The sequence below is a fragment of the Balearica regulorum genome, chromosome 7 (assembly GCF_011004875.1).
Source record: "Balearica regulorum gibbericeps isolate bBalReg1 chromosome 7, bBalReg1.pri, whole genome shotgun sequence".
Classification (NCBI taxonomy): domain Eukaryota; kingdom Metazoa; phylum Chordata; class Aves; order Gruiformes; family Gruidae; genus Balearica; species Balearica regulorum.
The window spans coordinates 23,936,620-23,960,865 of NC_046190.1; the positions used below are offsets into that span (position 1 = coordinate 23,936,620).

Below are 24,246 nucleotides of genomic sequence, written 5' to 3' on the forward strand. Positions count from 1 at the left end.
GGGAAGTAATTCTGTGCATGAGAATTAAGGTAATAGAGGGGAATCTAAGAAGGGACTCGAAGTACACATAATTTAAATACTGGAACAGGATCAGCAACTCAAGCAGATGTTGGCTTTTCAGAGGCTGGGTTGTTGAACCAGGTCAATGCTCTGAAAGATCTGAGCTTCTTTACCTGAGACCAAATGCCTGACCATTACCATGTTTTTCCATCTGTCATTTTGACAGAGCTTGAGCCATCTGAGAAAAATGACACTTGTGTGAAATGCTCATAATGAAAGATTTGTAAGACATTTCTGGTCATAAATGAAGTGGCTGACGTCTCTCAGGATAGAGATCTGCTCTGGAAGGCCAGCATTTGTCTAGGTGGTGCTGCAGCTTCTGTCTTTCCATCCTCCATGCTATAGGTGCTGTCCTTTTGTGTTTGAATCTGTGCGTTTCGTAAGTGTCTACATGAATCCAATTCCTATAACAATATTTTTTTATGGGGGAAAAATTGGTTTACTCTCTACTAACTATCATATTTCTCAAGAATGTATACTTGGTGGATGCTGTGATATGCTTTTGTTTACATACTGAGATTTGGAGGCTTATGAAACTATACTAACATTTTTCTGCATCTTGATCACACAGGGTAATCAATCACCAGTAAGGGTCTCTTAGCTTAGATATATATCCTGTCTTGTAGTCATGATTTATCAGATGTTTCTGATAAATAGAGCAGGGCCAAACACTAATTTTAAGAAATAAATGCAGTCTAGAAAAGATTAAGCTTTACTGGAGGTTGTACTTGATGAGAACAACACTGTATAGCACTGGGTCAAACAGTCATTCATGTCAGAGGTTTTTGTCACTTGCTGAAGTGGTCAGTCTTTTAAACTACCACCAGCTGAAGTCTGTCCCATCTAGACACACCTAAAATCACACAGATTTCTCGCAAAACAAGGGGAACTCTATACCAGTACTTAGGCAGTGACATAAAGTTTAAAATGAACCAAACAAAACTCAACTGTGGAAGAGCTGCATTTAGTGTAGCTGTAAGCAGCTGTCCTATCTCATCCTAGTGGATGAAGAAATAGTCATCACCTGAATCAATTGGTATGTTCTGGGTGCATATCCATGGGCCTCTGTCAGGTGAGATATTGCCTGTGGTTGCAGGGCTGTACCGAAAGACCTGTGTGTTTTCTGTGGACAGGCTGCGAATTGCCTACTAACACTTGTAACCCACCATCTTGGAAATCACTCATATGAATGAATTTTTGAAAAATGCAGCCTGCCTTGAAACCCTTGTCACTATTGCAGCAGCAAAAACCGAATATATGGCTAAACACTTAGAATGAGGAGAAATGGTCTCTTGTTGAGAGTAGGTAGGGATGAGGAAGCTGTTTTACTAAGTTTTCTTCTGGCATAGCTGACTTTCCTGTATCTCAGGGTACACAACAGAAGAGTGAGTTGTTGAAGACAGCCTAGTATTTATCTTTTTTTGAAAGAAAAAAATAGCTTGCAATATTTTTTTTATGTATTTATGTATCTTGGAAAAGGATGGAGAAGAAAGGAAAAATGTAAGCTTTTTCCTTGTAGAATTTTATGCACAGCACAAAAGATGGCACTCGGGGTTGTAGTAACTTTCTGAACTTTTTTCTTGATTGTAACTTGTCATGATGGAATATGTATAGGTCTGCACCTTCCCACCTCCAGTTTATTGTATTGGAATATCTTTAAGTTGAAAGAAATGAGTTTTTGCAGCAGCTCGTCTGAACTCTACAGAACTCAAAAACTTAATGACAAGTGAATGGGAGTACTAGAGGAGCCATGATGATCTCATGAGAGAATAAGTCTTTTCATTATACATTTCTAGGTCTTGTCTATGTGTAGTAGAAACTTGTGATTAGTTTTAGGAGAGAGTGTGTTTTTCAAGATAATGAAAGTTTTCCTTCTTTTTTTTTGAAATGAAACATTCTACTTCATTGTACCTGCAATTTCTTTAGGGATAATTTACCATATTGTGGGAACTGTGGCTGTATGCTCTGAGAAAGTGGATAAAACCCATTAGGGTATGTGCATGAGAGGGACAGCGAAAAGAGTGATTAATGATTAATTAGACAGAAAGCCACTTTATAATAACAAAAGCACATCATAAACTTCTTTCTTGCTTTTATCTGTTAGAAATTATCTTTACATAAGTGATAAATCAGCTTCTGATTTGAACGGAATAATCTCTTTGTTCTGTTATTATGGTTGGAGACTTAATTTATACCAGTCTCTTCAATCAGATTTAAAAGGAATCTTTTGTTCTCTGTTCCTTTAAATGTGCATAGAGATGGTGAATGCCTCTATTAGTAATTACATGCAGCTTGCTTTTTGGGCATAAACCCTGAGAATATTATTGTGGAATGGATAACCTTAAAGTGGCAGTTGGACTAAAAAATTCCATATGCCAACAATATGGTGTATACTACTTCTGCTCTGGAAAACTTAACATATGCTTTTGGCTGCATAAGTGAATTATACCAGTGAGGGAGGAGTTGTTAAATCCATATTAAGGACCAGTGTTTAGCAATTTTTTTGTTGTTTCCTGACTTCTTGTAACTTTAGAGTGTTGCATAGTTTTGCTTTGTGCTTTGAAATAAGATGATCTTTTCCTCCATATAGTAGTATTGAACTGTAGACATTAAATTCCTCTAGAGTTTAATAAAACAATGAACAAAATAAAACATGATTCAGTATGTTTTACACTCAGAAATGTGTCTTCAGAACAGGAACAGGGTAATTTATAGGTGTCTCCCACTGCCCCAATATAGTTGAAATTTGAAATGATGAAGCAAGCCTTTGAAAGGGCTAGGGCAGAGGGAACCAAGCAGTGGTTTTAAAGATGTGTTAGCAAACATGTGGTGTTAATGCTAGTTACTGGAAATTATGCCTGAGATCATTAACTGATTGTTGCAAATGCCAGGGTATGTTTCTTGTTTCAAATCTGCTAGAATTCTTAAATAAAAGCCAAATGACACTTTTCTGCCAGTTACTTTTCAAATGAGAGAATAGGCCTGTCCTAGTCAGTCCTTGCCTTGAGGACCGCTCAATTTTGGCAGTGGCTTCTCATAGCTAAGACTAGCTTTTTATTCCTACTTCTCTGTGGTACAGCTTGTACGTGGTGTTCCTAAGCTCTTGTTTGTGACTGCATTGTTTTACTAAGTCTTATTGGGTTTGTATCTTTTCACCTCAGATATGAAAACAAAGTATCTACTGTTAGTAATATCAATCTTCTGCTTTTCAGAGTGAGACATGGCAGATCAGGCTGGTGAACTACACCTCAAGAAACATTGCAATATAATGTGTGTTTTCCTTTAGCGACACAAATTCTATCACTTGTTCAGTCAAATACCGAGACGCAGTTGTTCTTGATAAGAACTTGTCTCTGTGGCCATGGTTCTTAATTCTAGCAAAATAGAAATCTTCCTAGTACTTACCTTTAAACACAGCACTAGGAGCTCTTACTAGGGAGCATTGTTGTTACCCAGTTTGAACAGTAAAGTATCTTTAACTGTATAACTGTTATAAGTGCATCCACTAAATTAATTGTAATGTTTAATTGTAGAATATTTCCTTAACTTTTATGACATCAGGTAAGAGAGAATTAACCCTAAATAATCTACATTAATTGGAGTCTAATGTAACAACTTGTTGATATGTGGAAACGCACCAAAGATGAGTGGTTATTGCAACTATCTGCATTTCAGAATATGCTTTGTAGTTACAAGATGATTGGCTGTATGGAGAGATGAAATGATAAAACAAAGGTTGGATCTTCTTTTCAGTTACAAATATTTCACCAATAAATATCTCCTTAAAACATGAGCCTAGCAGCTCAAAACTGAGTTAATGGGGGGGTACTCTATCTGAGTAATATTTGGAAGTAGGTCTAGTTTGTCCCTGTAGTAATTTCAGGCCCTAGTGCATTTGTAAGAATATGAAAACTGGATAGAGAATCAGTAGAGAGGGCAAACATATCCTTTGTTTACCTTGACTAATAATTCAAGTCTACTGAGGTATGACTTATACTTGCACCTATCCTGAGACTAGAAGCAAAGTTTTCTGTGAAAATGTACTGAACAACTCAAATAAATCTCTTACTCTGAAGTAAATAATGTTCTGATGATTCAGAACAATTATTTACATTATTCATAATCATCACGGGATAACAATACTGGCTGGTGAAAGGGGAAAGAAGGGAAATCCAAAGGCTTTCCATGATTACTGAAACTGTCAGCTTATATTGACTCTTAAATGATGATGCTTTTGATAACTTTCTCTCACTGACAGAACATGTATCAGAACAGTTTCCCAGTACCTTGACTGGATGGGTAGGGTAAGAAACTGATGTTTCATGTCAGGGTTCTCCAGTAAAAAGTGGAGAACAGAAACAAGCTGTTCCTGTAGAAAACTTGTGTCTTGTTGCTGGTGGCTTAGAATCCTTATGAAGAGACCTTTTGTAATGAAATTGCATTGCATTGTCCATCAGTGGCTGCACCCACAGAACAGTGAATGTAACCTGATCCTCTTTCACTGAGGATAGGTTTTCCTTGTACGTCAGAGCATCTTGGGGACCTGGGATTGCCAAAGGCAGATCTCAGTAAAGATTGCGGTAAAGGTATTGAGTACTTCAACCGTTTTTGTGTTGTCACCAGGCTCCCCATCTATTCAGCAGTGGGCCCACGTTTTACTTAGTCTTCATAAGCAATTTTCATATTAAACTGGGGTTTTTATGATGGCCTAAGAAGGTTTGACTTGAGCAACTGTCATGCTTGTTCTTTGTCCTCAGGTAAATATGGTGCACAAATTAAATGATGAATAACAGAACTGAGAGAGTGTACTGCTTTGGCTAGTTTTACAAGCTTTATGCTCGGATATCTTTGTGTATGCAACTTAAAATGTGTAGGTATGCTGCAACTCTTCTGGTCTCGTTGCTCTACAAACTAGAGGTGTGACAGTTCTTAGTCACTTAGTTATGATACAGTAAACCTTGCATGATAATTCCAAAATTGTCTAAATTCTTTAACTGTCCTGAAAGGTACAGATGATTTCAAGGCAGTCTCACTTCAGATTAGCAGACAAAGACCAAAAGCCTTGTTCTGTAATGAATGTAAATGCATTTGCAGTTCATAAGGATATTCAGGAGTACTTGATATTCTTGGATGGTGTTTATCCAGGAATGCATCTTTTTGAAGTAGGTGATTAGAAAAGATTGTTCTGGCTTGTCTTATTAATAGACGCACTAATGGCAGTACCAGACTGTGTTCTGAAAGCTGGAGAGGGACTGTTTACAAGGGCATAGAGTGATAGGAAAAAATTCTTTACTGTGAGGGTGGTGAGACACTGGACCAGGCCCTTTCCAACCCAAACCATTCTATGATTCTTTTCAATATTTATCTTCTGTTTGTGGGAATAGTAAAGTATAATGGTGTTAAACTTGAACTGCATTTTAGTAGCTGAGTCTTTGCATGAATTCCAGGCACAAGATTGCCCCTCCTTAAATGCTGAAGAGTGCACAAGAAAATAGCTATGGAAATTAATTTCTTTAACAGGTGTAGTCACAGAAGTACCAGGGCAGCAGTATGAGAGATGGTGGTTACTTCTGTAACCCCTGAAATTGAGGAGGAGCACTCTGGCCTGTACTGGATAAATCACAAGTGTTGCCTTAGCCAAGTCACTGTGTGATGGCAAACAGTAATGACAGTTCTCTTCCATCTTTTTTTAAAAATTCCTATCAAATAGCTGCTGCATAATGTAAGGAGCAGGTGCATTAAAATAGGAAGCTTATTAAAAGCTGAACCAGGAAAGTGTATATGAACTTCCTTGCCCATTCTAGTCTTTCAGCTATTTTCTGGGTATCAGCTCTTCAGCTGTGGAAGAGTCTGAAGACTCCTCCTGTCAAGCAGGGAAGCTATTTAAATCTGTCATCTGGACCTTCAGTTATTCCAGCTGAGTTGCTTCCTCTGCTGTCTTCAAACCTTTTCCTGAGTTTAGAATAGGCTGCAAATTGCAACTGTTTCTAAGGAGGGGAGTATTAATAAAATTTTCTTTTCTTATGCAGGCCTGGTTTTGTTTGCCTGCATAATACTTCCTCAGAAAGAGCAGGAACAGACTTCAACCAGGCTGATAGTCAGTACATGTGACAGCCAGATACCTTGTCAGTTGCCAGAGTTTTTGGGTGCGTTTGGTTCCTGGTGATCACAAATTTGGTTAGGTTTTGAACAAATGGACTTCTCATTTATGAGTAAAATACCTGCCTGTGCATAGGCAATGAATGGTTAAACTGTTAATCTGAAAACGGGATATAGTAGTACATAATTGAATGAAACAGTGCTGAGGTTTAGCTGTATGCAAGCTAGCATGTTCAATTTTCCTATACTTAAACTCTGTGGAAACCTTGTCAGTTGCTAACATATATCCATGTAATCATGTAGACTTGCTTAGGAGACGTTTTTAATACTGAAGTGTGATGTACTGAATGTTTATCACTATAAAAAATGCTGCTTCAAGCACCCAGTCAGAAGTTACTGGGCAGGTTACTATCTTTGTGTCTGTTTGCTTTTAAAATCTTACTTTTTATAACTTTGCTCAAGATTGATCTCAAAAGATGTTTCCCATTTCAACCTCTGAATGTGTATACATGTGTCTAAATATTCTTCAGCAAAGTATTCAAAAGCTAATTTGGTAACAAAAATGCCTAATATTTGAAAGAAAACATTCTCAAGTGTACAAACATTTTCCTAAACTGCTGCATAACTCTTACAAGGTTTTAGGTAAGAGAACAAGTTAGTAAACTGACTAGTGTTTGTTGGACTACACTAATAATCACTTCCACAAGCCTAGCTGTCTTTGCAACTTTTACAGCATAATAGTTGTGCTGAATAACAGAGAGAAACAAATGGAGTTTCTCTTGAATTCTAGAGTAGTAGCAAAAAGGTCACTTTTTATTTAGCTTGCCCTGATAGAATGACAAAAAAAAAAAGGATTGTGAAGGGCTAGTAACTGCCAAACAACCGATTTAACTGTAGCAACTGAAGAAGTGCTGTTTGATTCTTTGTCACACTTACAAAAAGTTCCCTTCTTAAAACAAATCAAGGGGTAGGGAGTGGGAACCTCAATAAATTGTAGTTGGGTTTCAGCTTGGCTTCAGTCTTTCTCTGAGGGGGAAAAGAAGGTAATAGCACAGCATTTCTTTTACTTCTCTTAACACAGGAGAAAACCTGCATTCCTTAGCTCTCTGACTAGACTCCACTGGCACTTGAGATGTCAGGCCAGCCCAGTGCACCCAACCCCCCCATGCAGCAGAAAGGAATGTATTTTTCTGTTAATCTGACTTTTTTGTTTTAATCTTCCCAGTTTGACACGAGTGATTATAATAGTTCAAAGCTATAGAATATGAAGTGCTTTATCTCCCAATTGCAAGTTAATGTCTGTTGTAACAATTTTGCTCTGGTAATTTGGGAGGGGAAGCAGTTGGAATCTTTGACCTGTTCTCCAATTACTCAGGGTAGTGAAATATTAAAGAGACTTTACAACCCTGAAGCAGTTACTAACTGCTACAAAGAGTTGTTGCTTAGCCTTTGTTGTGGCAGACTCTTACACAGTTGTGCTGGACTTTTTTCCTTTCAAAGAGCAAACTTTCCTGCACATGACTTATCAGCATCACCAAAATATTTAAAACTAGTAACTAACCTTGTTACTGTGTGGCAATGGAGGAAGTAAGCTGTGAAGGGGTTTGTAAACTTGAAGGATCTAGCTTCTGCTCTCACAATTGAGTGCTAATTCCTTTCTTCAGACAGATTTTCCAGTTTGCTTGTTAGCTGGCCCAAAAACTTGTATTTCTGATTACTATAGTATAATGGTTGCTCAGAAGAGTGATTCTCTTCTGTTCCATTGCTTTTAAATTTGGAGCAACTTCCTCAAAATGTTGAAGGGAACAAGTGTGGCTTCCTGTTATAGGAGATACTTTTAGTCAGATTTGCAGCAATACTGCTCTTTCTCTTTTCAGCCCCATTCTTGTAGCAGGTAAAGGAACTTCATCTCTAAATATGTTTACCTTATAAAGATTTGAAGGATTTTTCATTAATGTCTGTTAGACTTCTAAAAGGATTTAAACAGTGAGAAACGGTACCTATAACATCTCAAAGTGGTAACAATTACATACTGTCAAGTGTTGGTGGCACTTTAATATCCTTTTTGTAATGTGAAGTTGATTTGTCAACATTCTTCTAATGTGGTACAGCAATGGTCTGCTGTTATAAGTGGACTGGATAATGTGCCACTGTATTTGTACAGTGCCTGGCACAATGGAGCTCTAAAATGCTAACAAATTACAGTGGAAAAAACTTCTGTTTTAAATTGAACTTTCTGATGTCTCTATGATTCAGTGTCAAATTTAAAGATTTATTTTTAAGACCAAGTTTATAGCAGCTTTACTTCTGTACAACTTCAAACTTAGTGATGAGGATTATTCCTTTTGTATGCAAGAGGTGAAGCTGGCTTTGGCCAGCTTTGCCAATCATGGGTACTTAACAAATTAAGCAGTTTTAGCCTAGATATTTGTATATCCTGGACTGTAACCTTCAAGTTGTTTGCTTATACTGCCTAATTTCCCTCCTTTGTTTCAGTGGAGAATAGTAGTAGCTTCATGGTATAAAGCCACACTGAGACAGTCTGTCCATCCTATCAAGCATGTTCAGATGCTGCAGTCTACAGTAATAGGGCTGAACAAATCCATTAGTACAAAGAAAAGTCCCGTAAATTTCAGTATTATGTGAACTAAGCTTTCCAGTAGGGACTGCAAGAGTAATGCTTTCATGATGCTTTAATTGGGTAAACATAGAGAAATATAATATATATTAACGTTAGTCCAAAGCACTGTTTTAGAAATAGGCTGGCTCCAGCACCATTTTGAGTGGGAATAGGTTTTAATGGCTGAATGTAGACTGTAAAAGTGGCTAAGACTAGATTCTACTCAAGATGGCATGGAAGGTAATAATTCTTCTAAGGGAGAAGCTAGGTCTGTAGAATGAATTATATGATAAAATTTCTCAAAGGAATCACTGACAACTAGGAATTAGATTACACCACTCTTATTGGTTATGTCACCCTGTAATAGAAGATTCTGACAACATTAGTAACATCTGCTGCTATGCCATAGTTTATTAGCCTTTACCACAAAAAACCTATGTAATATTTTCAAAGAATAATTTTCTTTTCAGTGGGAGTCAAGAAATAAATAGCAAATGCTATTGAAAGTAGTTGTTTTTAAAGCTTTTTTGGATGCGAGTAGTTTGTTACTTGACCACATAGTAAGCGTAAGTTTTATTAAAAACTAATTTTAATAGCTGAGTAAAGTCTTCATCTAACTCAGAACTAATGCCAAATCAGACATTTCTTTGTTTGATTCTTAATATCCTCTATCAGTTATTTCTGCTGAGTAGCTGCTTTGTAATAGTATGCAAAGTCTGTGATGACTGCGCACATAAGTGGGTTGTCTTCCACATGCTGAATTCCTTGCTGTGCTGGTGTAAGTGGTCACAAGCACTGAAGGCAAAATCAAGCTGGAAAATTATTACGTAATATCAAGTTTGAGACACTTAAGTTTTTAATAGTGCTGTAAATGAGCACTGTCCCTTGGAAAACACCCACCATTTCTAGTCCTCATTCTATTTAATGTAACTAGATGTTGTTGCAGCTCATTAAAACATCATATTTAAGTGCACAATGATTTACACCATAGACTTACTGTAAATTTGAATTAACTGTTAGTCAAGTAAAAGTGAGACTCCTATGAAAGACAAATTGTCCAATACGCTACTGAAGGTGGATAATCACTATAAAACACCATGTTAGTACGTATCTTGCTGGTGCAGAAACATTTACAGTGACAGGGCTTATACCAAAAGATGAATGCTGCAAGTTTCTCTTGTGTCAACCAAATATTAGTGAGCACATGAAGTTATTTTTAATATTAAAACACAGTGAAAAATATCGCTTTATCAATAAAACTAACTTTAGATGAGTTATTTCCTTGGAGGGAGACATTAGGATTAAAGTCAATGAAGGACAGAACTTTGCTAGTTGCTGCATTTTTAGGTTGACTGAGTAAATAGATTAAGGTCTCTTATGTATTTCTTCTCTGCCTCAATACATTGTTTAGCACTAAACCCATTTAGTTTTTGTAACCCATCAAAGTGATTGAAATAGATACTTGCTTGATGAGGCTGCAGATGAGTAAGCCAGTGCTGATGATAGGCAGATGAGAACAAGTTCAGTAACTTGGAACGGTGTCACAAAGAGGTAGAGGAAATTGTAAGAATTTCAGAATTGCTTAGAATGAAGGGTGGTCTCATGACAGTGGCTTTGGAAAAACAGCCAGTTCAGAACATGCTAAAAACCAGTGTCATGTAAGTGCAGTGGTGAATATTCTTCAGTTTATCCACTGATCAATGTATCACCCCATCAGGTGCTAAAAGTGAGTCTTTATTCTGATTTGTTGTCTTAAAATGAATGATGATTGGTGTTCTTCCTCCCTCTATCAGAGGTGTTGAAAACTGCTTTTTTTAATGCTCATAATTTTTGTCTTCCTGCAGGAAACTGTTGCTGTCTTGAACTTAGAAAACAAACAATTCTGTTGCTCTGGAACCACTGATGTTCTAAGGAGGGAGCTCATAAGGGAAGCAATGCTGTCCTTTCTGTGGAGGAGGGAAAATTGGTGTTGAACAGTCTGGTATTCAGAAGTTAGTACAAGTTTGCATATAACAAATAGAAGATCCCAAAATTCAGTGTCTGGTAGCCAACCTGCATTTTCAGTTGTGGTATATTAAAATGCTGCGTATAGCTAACATTACCTATCAAATTAGCAGTGTTTTCAAAAAGTAAAATGGTTATAAAAAGTAGCAACAGATTTTGTAGTTAACTAAATATCAAAGTGAAATTAAGGCATTTATAGTGGACATCTGTCTTGCATCTGATTGTCAGACTTCTTAGAAACTTGAGAAGAAGAAACTTCTCTACTGTTCTGTATCTGAAACTCAGTCAAGAAGTAACAGAGAACACACATTTATCTCTTCTTTTTTAACTTCTTGAATATTTTCTGTGCCAATACATGAAGAAATGAAATACCAATTCAATATTATTGTTACAGAGACCACCTCCAACTTAACTTGTCATTCTGATGAAGGAGAAAACAGCCTGGGGAGAAAATCTGTTACTGCTTATGTGAAGCTGTATCTTGCATTGGCTTAGAGACTGTCTGTGCAGTACAATATTTATCTGTATTAGAAACACAAATTATCACAGGCCACTCTGCTGTGTCTAGAAGGAAATATTTCTTCCACTTGATATGATATATGGCCTTCCTACGTTGAAGCTTTTTATTATTACTCTGTTACCAACAGAGCCAAAAAGTCTTAGTCTTTAGTAAACTTTCTAGGTACTTCTACTTAACACTTGGAAAGCTGAGGGGACAGGATGCATCTTAATTACTGAGGTGGAGAGAGTTCCTCATCAACTGAAATTCTCTCCAACATGCAGATATTAGCAGACTGTCAAAGATGATACAAACCTACTAGCACCATGATGGTGTTTGGTTGCTTGCTTTTCAGACAAGTATGTGAATAAGAGAATTTAGCTCTGTCACACATGTTATCTTTTGATACAGTACTAATCTGTGTACACGTCTGCAGCAGGATTTATGTTAAGAGCAGCTCTGAAATTGAGTGGTGATTCACAAGTACATGGAAATGAACTGGAAGAGCTTTTGAAGCCTGCATGCTGTTTGGTATGAGGCACTTAGACTTCCTTGTAAGGTAAAAGCAGCTAGTTGCAGCTGTGAATCTCATTTGTAGAGGACAAATGCTGTATCTTATTTTTCCAGGTGAGCTTTGTGTATGCTCAAAGGTCAGAGCTGACTTATGTTATTTGACTGGAGTTAGAATGTCATGAAAGTAATTTTAACTTGCAAGTACTGGTTGAGAAGAAGAAACTGTTCTCTTGATGAAAGAACTAATTTCCAAATTATGTGAGACTCTTTACTGAACTATTATATGTATGTGCTTTTGTTTCCTTTAGGTTGTGCATCCTGTAATTAGCTAAACCAGCCAAGCCTCAGCTCTGTGTTGGTAACAGGGTTAGTAGACATTAGCAGCATGAATAAGAGTCTTTTGGTACCCAAATGATGTCACTTTCTGGTTTCCATATGGTTCTCATTGCATAGCTATGTATTTCACTTGGACAGGAGGATTTCCTTAGCCTCAAGCCAATTGAATTTATCTTAATCACCAGTGTAGACAGGTAGGTCAGTTTGCTGCTATTAAGGACCAGATGGCTGGAGTGTTCTAATTTACTTGACTTATTGCCAGATGTCTTCAAAATTGTACCTTGCTATGCCTGGAATGCAGTCTCCAGGGTAATAATGAGAAAACCAGGAGCCAGTATACAGCTTCCATATTAACTGAAAGGTAAAGTCAATAGGCTCTGATTCAGCAGTCTCTTGAGGTTCATGCCTGGCTTGAAGGAAAAGTGGTACTGTTGACTGGTATCACTGGTAGTATATGTGCATTGTTTGGTGTGAACTAGAAGCAGGAAGAGAATTTGGCTGCATATTTCTCTGGGCTTATTATTCAGTCTCTTAATTGCATTGGCCTTTTCACCTACAGAGAAGTAGAAAAAGTTAAAACTTCTAACAACAGTGTTAAACTCACTAATTGCAAGTGACATATCAATCCTAATGATAATTCAAAGCAAGATGAGAGTGGAATGATGAAGAAATTGGGAATTTGCTTTGTTAAATGCTTCTAAGAGAGCCTTTGAACAAAAAGGATAGTTTTGTGTTTAAAAAAAAGTTGTATTATTGTACCTTGTTATAACTGACTTTTTTTCAGTCTTATTGGATGAGAAGGATTAGATTGTGAGGAGTAACCTGTAAACCTATTCTAGATTTTTCTGAAGGCACTTCAACATTGCCTCTTTTCACTGTTTGCAGAAATTTCTGTCTTTACTAGAAGCTGTTTATGTCATCTGATGATAATTTTTGAGTGACTTGTGAAATTTAGGTATGACGAAGAAATTTCATCATGTTCCCCAGAGCTGTTTGACTTGCATCTGGCAAAGTTTTATGCTTTGCTGCTATGCCAGGATGTATGCAATTCTATTTTGCTGCATTTACCACATAGATTATGGTAGTAGCTAAGGGTCAGGGCATGATAAAAAAACATTCACTCAAACAGCTGTGTTTCTTAGAGCTAAGCAAAATAGCTTGAAAGAGCAACAACTGGATCTGCTTGATACTGTAAATAAAAACAGAACACGGGTTGCAATCAAAATACTGTGACAGGAATGAAAGTAAGCAGCTAAGTCCTGTTTGCTGCTTTTTTTGCTGCCAGAGCTCCTTCCCAAAAGCTTTCTGTGCAATTTGGCTCCAATGATTGGTTTTACAAAGGGAAAACTGAACAATTATGAAGTAGCTTTTGAGCCCTTGCCGCTTTTGAACCCACTGAGACAAACTGTCTCTGAACTCAGTTTGAGATAAAGGACCTGTTTTCTAGGACTTCAATGGACAAGCCTGGTGGGAGGGATGAACTCCGAAAGGTGTAGGATACAAAACTGGATGCCATTAACTTAAGCCATCACTTTATTCATATTGTCATGTGTGAGTAAGACCACTCAGCCTGTAACCTGAATTCAAAATCTTTTCACAGATTTAATTCTTTCTGTCCATGTTGGGTTTTTTGTCTGGACTGAGGAGTAAATTATCTATGCCAGCAAGGAGTAGACATAAATTTGGTGTAACTTTGGCTTCTAGCTCTGGATTGTTCATAGTCTTAAAATCTAGGCTAGCTTCTCTTTATTAAAAAGCGAGGTGCAGGGGAAATGACTGTTTAGAGATGAATTCTAGACATGGACATGCAATGTAGAAACTGCTGTCATTATAGAGTTATAGCAAATACTTCAGCTTAGTTTTTCAGGATAGACATCTAAAGAAATTGAGAAAGAAGTTTCAGAGAACTTCATGGAACTGTACTGATGTAAAACAGATTTCTGATGTGAGATTTAACACTCACATTGTCATGTCACTATTCTTCCTGGAAGCTTGCAAAACATGGAAGAAAGCACAAACCAGCAACTGGTTTTTAATGTGAGATGGCTTACGGTAGAGTTGCTTTTACAGCATACAGACTAGATCACTTTGGTAGCTTGATTTGTCAAGCAAAACTCATACTGTAGCTTATGTGTTCACTGGATGATGATGGAATAATTTTAGACTCGTTGCTAAAATGACAGATGTTTTAAATTAGCTTCTAGAACACTGCAGGAACTAATTCTTCTAAGGTTGGTTTCCTTTTTAACTGGGGAAGTCATATAAGCTGCAAGGAAAATTTCACTTCCAGCATTTGGCAAATTGTCAAACTGGTGTTGCCAATATAGGCATTCAGAAGAATCTTTGTTTAAAAAAAACAACCACAAAAAACCCAAATAAAACTACCCCCAAACAATCAACTTCAGATTCTCATCTTAAATATTTGTGTGTTATTCTGTATGATACATGCAGCTTCTACTTTAAAACTGCTATAAGTTAAGAGAACTAGATATCACTGGGTGTTTGTGGTATCTTTGTTGAAACAAACTGTTAAAATACAGAAGGTGGAACTATTTCCTCCTCTCACTGAACAAGCTGTTCTTTACTATAGCCAGCAGGCTAAGAAGGTGGGAAGGGACCTTGTGGGGTAGTCATGTCTTGTCTTTCGTGCTGTAGAAGCAGACATGACAAAGCTGCAAAACTGTTTATAAGGAAAAAAAACCTCAGTCTGATCAGGAAGCTTTCCTCTTGCTTTTCCATGGATAAAATATTCCCCAGCAGGAAGCTTAAAACATACTGATCTTCTATTAATTGGTGGCAGATAAGAGTGCATGAGACGTACTAGCAAGGTTAAAAGCCAAAAGCAGCAGTAAATATCAATCTCCTGGTTCTTCAAGGTGCATTCCTAGGTGGCTTTTCAGTGTCCATGTATGCCCCCTGTGTCCCATTTCCTTTAAATTTCTGGACTTGTCAACCTCTTGTTCACTGTTGTGAAGTAGCAGGGAAGTAGCTCGTACCACATCTCAGTTCAAGTGATTTGCCTCTAATCTAAAGTGTATGAAAATGAGTGTGGTTGGGTAGAAGTTGTAACTATGAAACTGTTTCAGTAAGTTTTGCTTGAGAGCTGCCCTTCCTCTGCTGCTCTGGGCAGGTACTGTGTTCAAGAAGTTATGGTCTCTTTACTGTGTTAACCAGTGCAGTTTCTTTGGAACAATGAGTAATGGGCACTTCACTATTACTTAAAAGCAGAAGCTTCTACTTGTGCAGACTGTTGCTTCCCAGTTACTTACTCTTACCTAAAATAATCTTTCCTTATCTGAAATGCGAATAGGAATCTTCCTTTTTTCCCCACATATATTCTGTTGAATGGAAATGAAATACAGGTTTCCCAGATTGTTCTGTATTAGCATGAAGCTTGACAAGCCTTCTGCCTGAAACAGGGAATGTGTGGGTATTACATCTTAAGGAAAAAAATATTTGTTCCCTTGGTATTGGAATATGGAGAAGGTAAGTCAAATGACTCTCTACCTCAGGTTACACTGTGGTGTGTCTGAAAATTGCTTAGCCCATGTGAAATTCAGTCTGAAGAAACCTGATCATATGAAAACAAAAAAGTAAGAAACACAACAAAAAAATCCCCCTAACCACAAAGCTAAAAAGGAAACCCCATAGAGGTCTTGTGGAATTGTGTATTTGTAGTCATGAATACGGCCTCATTTCTTGAGACTTTGTTAAATGGTTTGCAGTGTACGTTTGTTCTTTGCATGCCATCTCTATACCTTGGCTACAAATGCAAAGAGCAACTTCTGGAAAGGTTAATTAACTATGTAAATATGAAATGGTTTCCTTTGAGCCACAAGGTTTTATATTTAAACAGATTCAGTGCATATGTGCTGTATTGGTGCTTAAAATATGGTAAAAAGTAATTTCTTCTAGAAAAGTAGGGAACCCTTTTTATTGAGGCTTCATGGGAACTGCCTGAAATCTTGCATCTTGTCTGTGTGCTATATAGTGCTGAGGATATTGGAGGAATGAGTATTTCTGCTTTGTGATGGACTTGGAAGACAAATGTCTTTGGAGTTTAGCACAAAGACTGTGCCTGTTTCAGGAAAGTTTTGAGGTTAAAACTCCCCACAAAAAAAAGAAAATGGGAATTGACTCATTCTATGTGTTACTTTAATTTGAAGACTAAAGATCCTAGCTAGCCATAGCAAAGAATGTCCACATATATGTGTATGTATAAACATATAAAGTGTGTGTATATCTATAATTAGTTGATAATGCTTCTTTGAGTAGTGAACCTAGATATATCCTCTTGTAGAAGAGACTTATGCTTTCTAGACTGCATGAAGAAATGCTTAAGTAACTTACATCAAGCATGAAAAGTATTGTAACTTGCACAGAAATTGTTTCTTGGTTGCTCCTGACTGTTCAATAGAAAATAGCAATAATGATTGTCAGAATGACCATCAAATTGAAGCTCTCCCATTGGTAAACTTTTTTCATGCATTCTTTAAAAACCATATATACTCAGAAATATATATTTTTTTTAAAATATACTGAATGATATACAGGCTGGTACAGCTGTGAGAAAAATAAATCTTGAAGGCAATGGGATTTCCCAGTGGTTTTTTTGGAAATAAGGTATTACTCTTCATTTTTACCTGGTGACAGCCTTCTGTCTGAATGATGTGTAATCTAAAGCTGTGGTGGGTTGACCCTGGCTGAGGGCCAGGTGCCCACCAGAGCTGCTCTATCACTCCCCTCTTTCATTAGACAGGGGAGAAAAGATACAATGAAAGAAAACTTACAGGTCGAGATAAGGACAGGGAGAGATCATTTTCTAATTATCATCATGAGCAAAACAGACTGAACTTAGAGAGGGAATTCATCTTATTTCTAAGCAAAACAGGGTAGAGGAATGAGAAATAAAACCAAATCTTAAAAACACCTCCCCCCACCCCTCCCATCTTCCCGGGCTCAACTTCACTCCCGGCTTCAATCTCTGTCCCCCCCAGCGGCACAGGGGGACGGGGAGTGGGGGTTACGGTCAGTTCATCACGCGGTGTTTCTGCCCCTTCTTCATCCTCAGGGGAGGACTCCTCTCATCGCTCCCCCGCTCCAGTGTGGGGTCCCTCTCATGGGAGACAGTCCTTCACGGCCTTCTCCAACGTGAGTCTCCTCCACGGGGTGCAGACCTTCAGGAGCAAACTGCTCCAGCGTGGGTCCCCCACGGGGTCACAAGTCCTGCCAGCAAACCTGCTCTGGCGTGGGCTCCTCTCTCCACAGATCCACAGGTCCAGCCAGGAGCTTGCTCCAGCACGGGCTTCCCACGGGGTCACAGCCTCCTTCAGGTGTCTCCACCTGCTCTGGCATGGGGTCCTCCACGGGCTGCAGGTGGAATCGCTACACCCCCTCATCCTCCCTCCATGGGCTGCAGGGGGACAGCCTGCTTCACCATGGTCTTCACCACGGGCTGCGGGGGGATCTCTGCTCCGGTGCCTGGAGCACCTCCTCCCCCTCCTTCTGCACTGACCTCGGTGTCTGCAGAGTTTCTTACATCTTCTCACTCCTCTCTCTGGCTGCAAAAGTGCTCTCTAACTGTTTTTGTCTTTCTTAAATATGTTATCACAGAGGCGCTGATTGGCTTGGCCTTGGCCAGCGGCGGGTCCGTCTTGGAGCCGGCTGGCATTGGCTCTATCAGACACAGGGGAAGCTTCTAGCAGCTTCTCACAGAAGCCACCCCTGTAGCCCCCCCGCTACCAAAACCTTGCCACGCAAAACCAACACAAAAGCTTATGCAAATTATTCCTTTTCTGTCATCTTTATCATGCATGTGTGCATACAAACATGTGAGAAGTATAAAGAATGCATTTCAGAAATGCAATGGAAATAATTAGGACAAAGCAGGCATACTCTCTGGTGGGTCATGTAACCCTGTCCCAAGAAACAAGCATGAGATAAATTATAATTGTGCTCCTGAGGCATTGTTGTGAAGTTTAGGAGGCAAAGCAACACTGCAGTGCTGTGCACTAGGAGGGAGCATGGCTGTTAGTGAGCCTACAATGAGTGTAAGAGACAAAACTTATCATAAATTGAAGACCTGCAACCTGCTCTCTGATCTTCTCTTCATTACTTCAAAATATCTTTGTGACTAGTACTGATAGATTAAAAAAGAAGGCTAGGCTGACTCTGTGTTTGAACCAAATAAAATACTCAGGCCAATGTACTTCTGTAAAGCCCCTCTGAAAAGGACCAGATGAGGGAGACAGTTTTGGGCAAGTGGCATGAATTTGCAAGGAAATAGTCCTTCTGGAAGGCTGTACAGCATTAGAGTTGGCAAGTGCTGTGCATACTGGCACACTGCAACTTCTGTCAAAAACAGCAAATCTTTGAACACCAGCTGATCAGGGATTTTCAGGGCTATCTTGTCTAGCTTGAACAGGCCTGGCAGCTCTTAACACAAAACTAGTGTCTGGGTTAAAGACCTTCTGCTTTGTGATGCCTTTCTGAATAGCTTATTCAGCTGGAAAATACAGTGAACAAAGGAGCTGGAAATATATTGTCAAGTTGGTGATCTCACAGTCCAGAGAGCCAGCTACCAATTATAAAGACTTCTATTGTATAACATAAGAGCTAGTGTATAGAAAACTCCAGATCTTACTCTATCTCTTTCTTTATTAGCTTCTGCATAATTATTTTTGCTTAAAGGATGGTGTGAATGTGGCTGTGGGGTGTGTTCTCAGTAATTAAGTACACTTTTCTGGTAGACTAGGTTGAATAGTAAAAAGGAGTAACTTTTTTAAACTTTGAACTTGATTTCTGACTTGGGATTAGGAGGAAGGGAAGCCTACAGAGTTTGGTGATTAAGTTTTTACAACTAAATGCAGCAAACAAGTAGTATTGTTTCTATGGAGGGTGGGAAGAGGGAAGAGTGCCCCCTGTTAGTTTAGTAGAGATGTTGGCAGGAAACTGCATTATTTCTAAAGCATTAGATTAACCACAGTATATAGTGGTCTCAAAAATAGACACAGCAAACCTAGTGAAAGGAATTATTAGTACAAATAAATTTTTTGATGTTATTTTGCTATTTGTTTTCATCTAGGCGTTACAATGAAATTCTGAATCTTAAGTATGGCTTCTTTCTCCTGCAGGTTGGAAAAGAGACTGTGCAGACAACAGAAGACCAGATCTTGAAAAGGGATATGCCACCAGCGTTTATCAAGTAAACTCATTTTATTGTACATCTTCTATTGTAGGTACAGGAAACCTGTTCTAATGATAGATCACTGTTACTCATTTCTGCTGTACAGGTTAGAAAATACTTGTATGTTTGAATAGCTCTTTGGGGTCTTGAGGCTGACTTTTGTCGGGAATGACCTTTCTGCCAGCAGTGACTTTTCCTGTTACGTTCTGTATATATGGATACATATCTAGGGTTTTTCTTCCTTTAAAAATAAAAAAAATTCAGAGTAACAACTGCTGTTGTAGTTTTGCCTAACAGTGTGAGAAAGAACATGATATTGTCAATCTTTTCTATTAATTTGGTTGGCGGAAAACTAAATTTATCAGTATAGGCAGCTGATGCATGACATAACTGCCTGGAAATCCAAGATGTTTGAAGAGCAGTGATGGGCACTCTTAATTCCCTGGCCACTGACAACCTTTCACTGAAGTGACTTTGCCCTACAACCTATTGAATGTAGTGTGACCTCTCTATTAGCATTGTCCAATGTGTACAGAATGACTGAATGTTTTACTGTATTCCCAAACACAAAAGAGGCATATAGTCAAAACAAGAAAGCATTGAGGCAACTAAGAAAATACTAAAAGGGAGAACAGAGATGATCTTTAAAGAGAAAATTTGTTAGGCAGTGAAAACAGATTTAGTTTGTTGCATTGTAGGTTGACAAAATGAATAATAAAAAAAGCCTAGAACCAGCTAGTATTAGTGTAACAGTTCAAGAATGAAATAGCTGAATTATTAGTGAAACACAGTGTCTCACTTGAGAACACCTGATATGTCAGGCTAGGGAAATCTGGGGAACAGGATGTCTATAGGTCTGACATACCTTTGGAGCTATTGACTAGAAACTTTATACTAGAGAAGAGAATTAACAGAGCCTAAATACATACAGTTTGCTTTGGGTGAATTGACTGTTTCTGTGGAGGGAAATTCTGCCTTACAAATCTGTTGATGTCCTTAGACATATCACAAACAAGGATAAAGGTAATCCAGGTGATACAGTATACACTGATTTCCCAACTTGTTGGCAGTCTGAAGACTTTTAAGAAAATAAAGTAGCCACGAAATAGTAAGAAAAGTTCTTGTATGGAAAAGAGAAAGTGAAAGGAAAAATTACATGGTTAACCCTGGCATTGGTAGGGCTCTGGAGATCTCTGCTGGGATTGTGCCCTGGAATTGTGCTTTTCGCCATGTTCACAAATGCCCCAGAAACCAGGATGAGTTGGGAGTGGAAAGTACTTGCTGAGGAACTGAAGCCTTACATTGAGGTAGTGAGATTAATGGACAACTTGGAGAAATTACAGCAGGACCTTATTAAACTGAGTGATTTGATATTGTGTGGGTTAAATTATTTTGAAAGATCTGAAATGATGCACACATGGGGGAGCAGCAGGTCTAGTGTCAGGTTGATTGACTCTGAACTGATCATTACCAATAGTGAGCAGAGTCTTGGAGCTGTGATGTGCTGGTGACAATATCCATTATATGTTCAGTAGTGGTCAAAAAGTAACCCAAATGTTAGGTTTATCAGCAAAGAGTGAGACACCAAAATGTCACTGTATATTTTTCTCCCACACTTTGAATACTGCATGCACTTGTGGTCTCTAAATTTTAGAAAGGCTGTAGTAGAACTGGAAAAAGCTTGTAGAAGGACTTTGAGAACAAGGAAAGGTATGGAATTGCTTTTGTATAAGGCAAAGCTAAGTAGGCTGGTACTTTTCAGCCAGGGAAAGGTGACAGAGGGGACTGAGGCCCTGGCAAAGGTCTAAGAAATCATGAGTTGCATAGAGAAGATGGAAGCTTGCACTTCTCTTCCTGTATGAGAACTTGATTGGGGCATTGCTTTAAGATAGAAGTTTATAAACCAACAATAGGGAGAACTTCTTTGTATCACAAGTCATGTACCATTAAAATTCTTTATATAGGTTTGGAGGTTAATAGATAAGAACCTGGAGGAACCCATTGTGGGTTTTATCAAATTCAAACTGCAGGAAATCCCAAGAACTGAAAATAGTTGGAGGATGGGAGACCACCCAGAGGAAGTATGATAAATGCTTATCCTGTTCTTAACCTTCCTTAGACATCTACTTGCAGCTACTTCAGAGACAGCATACTGGAGCTAAATGGGCCTTTGATACAATCCACTACAGTATCTATTATGCTGTGTTCTGGGTGTGTGATCTTGTTTGGGTGTAGGGGAGGTTGATTTTTATTTTCTTTCTTGAGGGGAGTGTTTATGTATTGAAATGAAACTGAAACTTTTTCTTGCTTCTTGATGAGTTGTATACAAACATGTAACTTTGATTGTGCTGACTTTCTAGAATGTATAGAGTTTTTAATTAATTTCCAGCTTCTTGTTCACCTAGACAAGTAAGGTATAAGGAAAAAAGATTTTCTTAATTGCTATGCTGTAACCAGCCTTTGTTCAACACTTCACATATTGTGGATACTTAAACAGTTAAATTACTGTAGAAATGTGATACAAGCACTGCTGAATAGTACCACCTCATTCTGGCTGCAAGAACCTTTTCTGCAGCAATTCATGACTGCTTGAACTGTGATATAGTGAAAAAGGGGAAACAAAGCTATCTGTCACAGTAATGAAACCTACTTCCTGCAGCACTTGCTTACTATCCTAGATGCAGTAATATGAGTTAGGAATCTTCAGTGGCCTTTGTGAAAGATAATCCATTGCATTTGTTGCTTTTTGTTAATCTGGAGTTTATATCAAAATGTACTAGTATGTGTTAACAGTTCCTTGTCAACACTATGGAGTGTACTGTCACTGGTATCTGTATTGTAGGGACAAGTGACAGTCACAGGTGAGCTAACAAGGGAGTCTTACCTGTTCCTGCATTAAAGGGCAGGATTTGGATTGAGGAAGTGAAACAAATGAGGGTGGGTTTTTGTTTTATTTTTCTTTCCTGAGAGGAGGGTTTTTGTTTCTAAAGTGTTAGTTCAGGAATTGGCATTCTTTAAGGGAGTGTTCCAGCAACTGGACCACATGGATGATGGGATAAGGAACAGTGCACATGTGCTAGCACTGCACTCCCTGTCAGTATTTTTGCCAATCAAAAGGACCACCAATCTTCAGGGAACCACTCTTGGAGAATGAGGGAGACTTTTCAAAGACTTGGGTTTTGACTTGCCTGAGACTGGCATTGAGGGTTCATAATAAATATATATGATGGTAATCTCTACAGTTTTTCAGGAGGAGTATGATTGTGCAGCAAAATAATTAATTGGCTGCTGAGAAGCTATTAGCATCCCTTTGCTTGCTACTGACATAGACCACATTGAAACTATTGACCTAGAGTTAAAAAATGCTGTGTTCTTTATCTTAATTGTCTTTATCATCAGGGAGTATGAGTATTATATATAATGAAAATCAGATGTTTTGCCATGTGCTCATATTACTTGTTACATGTCTCTTGTAAAGAAGGAAAAAGCTGTAATCTCTAGGTAAAGAATAGGGTAACACCTGATTTGTTTACACAGAATGAAAATTTGTCTGCATCTAACTTGCACATGCAAACTCATTTAACAAATCAAGCAATAATGCTATTCTATATTAACATTATTTTGGTTACTAAGCTGGAACTGCATTGCCTCTAACTGTATTCAATGAATTTTAATATAAAATATTTGCTTTTTAACCTATTTCTAGAACTGCAAGTAATCTAAACTCTAGTGAGTTTACTTACTACAACTTAAGCGATTAGAAATTGAAATGAGCATTATTCAAGCATCAAAGACTTTATTTGGCATTGTTGGGCAGGCATCTCTGGGAAAAGCAGAAGTCAAGCTGAAAACCAAAACTGGTAGTTTCGCATAAGCTAAACTTTTTTCCTCACACTTTATAAAGAAGACACTAACAAGAATGAAACTGGTTGACTACTGACAAGAATATGGTTGGAAATATCATGACCTGTGTCTTCTCCACAAAGAACTTGGCTGGTGTTAACGTAGCTTTATTGCAATCATGCCTCAAAAATAAATATGCATTTTTATCAAGCTGTGGGTTTTTTTAGGTTGCAATATAATACAGGGAATAGAAAATTCACCATAGCAACGAACACTTATTTAGAACTTTTAAATGTGTTTGATTCTTGTGATCGAACAAGTGGTTTATTGCAGTAAGTGTTTTGTCTTTTTTTTAATTTAAAGTAATTGAATTACTTTTTTTTCCCAAAACTCTGATCTCTTAGCATGCATGCTTTGCAGGGGATGGAAGATGTCTGGTTTTTAAACACCACTCTGCTTTCTGTACATTGCACACTCCTGAAGTCTTTCAAATGCATTGGGAAGTGAATACAAAATAGACACTGTACAAGTAAAATGCAAGTTTACCTTTCAGAGGTAATGCTAAAAACTAAAAAAAAGTTCAATCTTTAGAAACATTATTTTTAGTTGTGATGACTTCTGGGATAATAAACACTTATGTTAATTCCTTTCTTGAGAAATGAAAAAGCCAGCCTTGAGATAATCATTAGTATTAAACAGATGACCATGAAATTGAACTGTAGGAAATTAAGTATTTCTGAGCCTATAGTTCTGAGCAGGCTGAATAGGTGATTTGTATAATCCCTTTCTTGGCAGAGTTGAAAAGAATAAATTTGAGAAGCAAGCATGGAAATCTAATTTAGTGAAGTCAGTTGACTTTGATAATACAACTAAGTACACTGCATAGTGATGAGCAGACTGTTCCCACTTTCTGCCTTGAAGTAATCCTGTATTTTCTTGCTCAGTTATGAGTTACCACCACCTGATGCGTTGAGCAGATGTCTCACTAAGGAGCAGGTTATGATAAGGTCAGCTGGCCCAATTTGATCTACTTTAGGGAGCCATTAGCTGAAAACTTTACTTTCTGAAAAAAGTATGTTTTCCTGT

General features: G+C 38.0%; 1 protein-coding gene across 2 annotated transcripts in view; it reads left to right on the forward strand.

The window, feature by feature from the left end:
- Positions 1-24,246, forward strand: part of VCL (vinculin) — a 65,834-nt gene that overhangs the window by 4,370 nt on the left and 37,218 nt on the right. For both annotated transcript variants that reach the window (XM_075758597.1, XM_075758598.1), the window contains exon 2: positions 19,265-19,335. In XM_075758597.1, the coding sequence (XP_075614712.1) occupies positions 19,265-19,335 (71 nt within the window). The remainder of the gene's footprint in view (positions 1-19,264; positions 19,336-24,246) is intronic.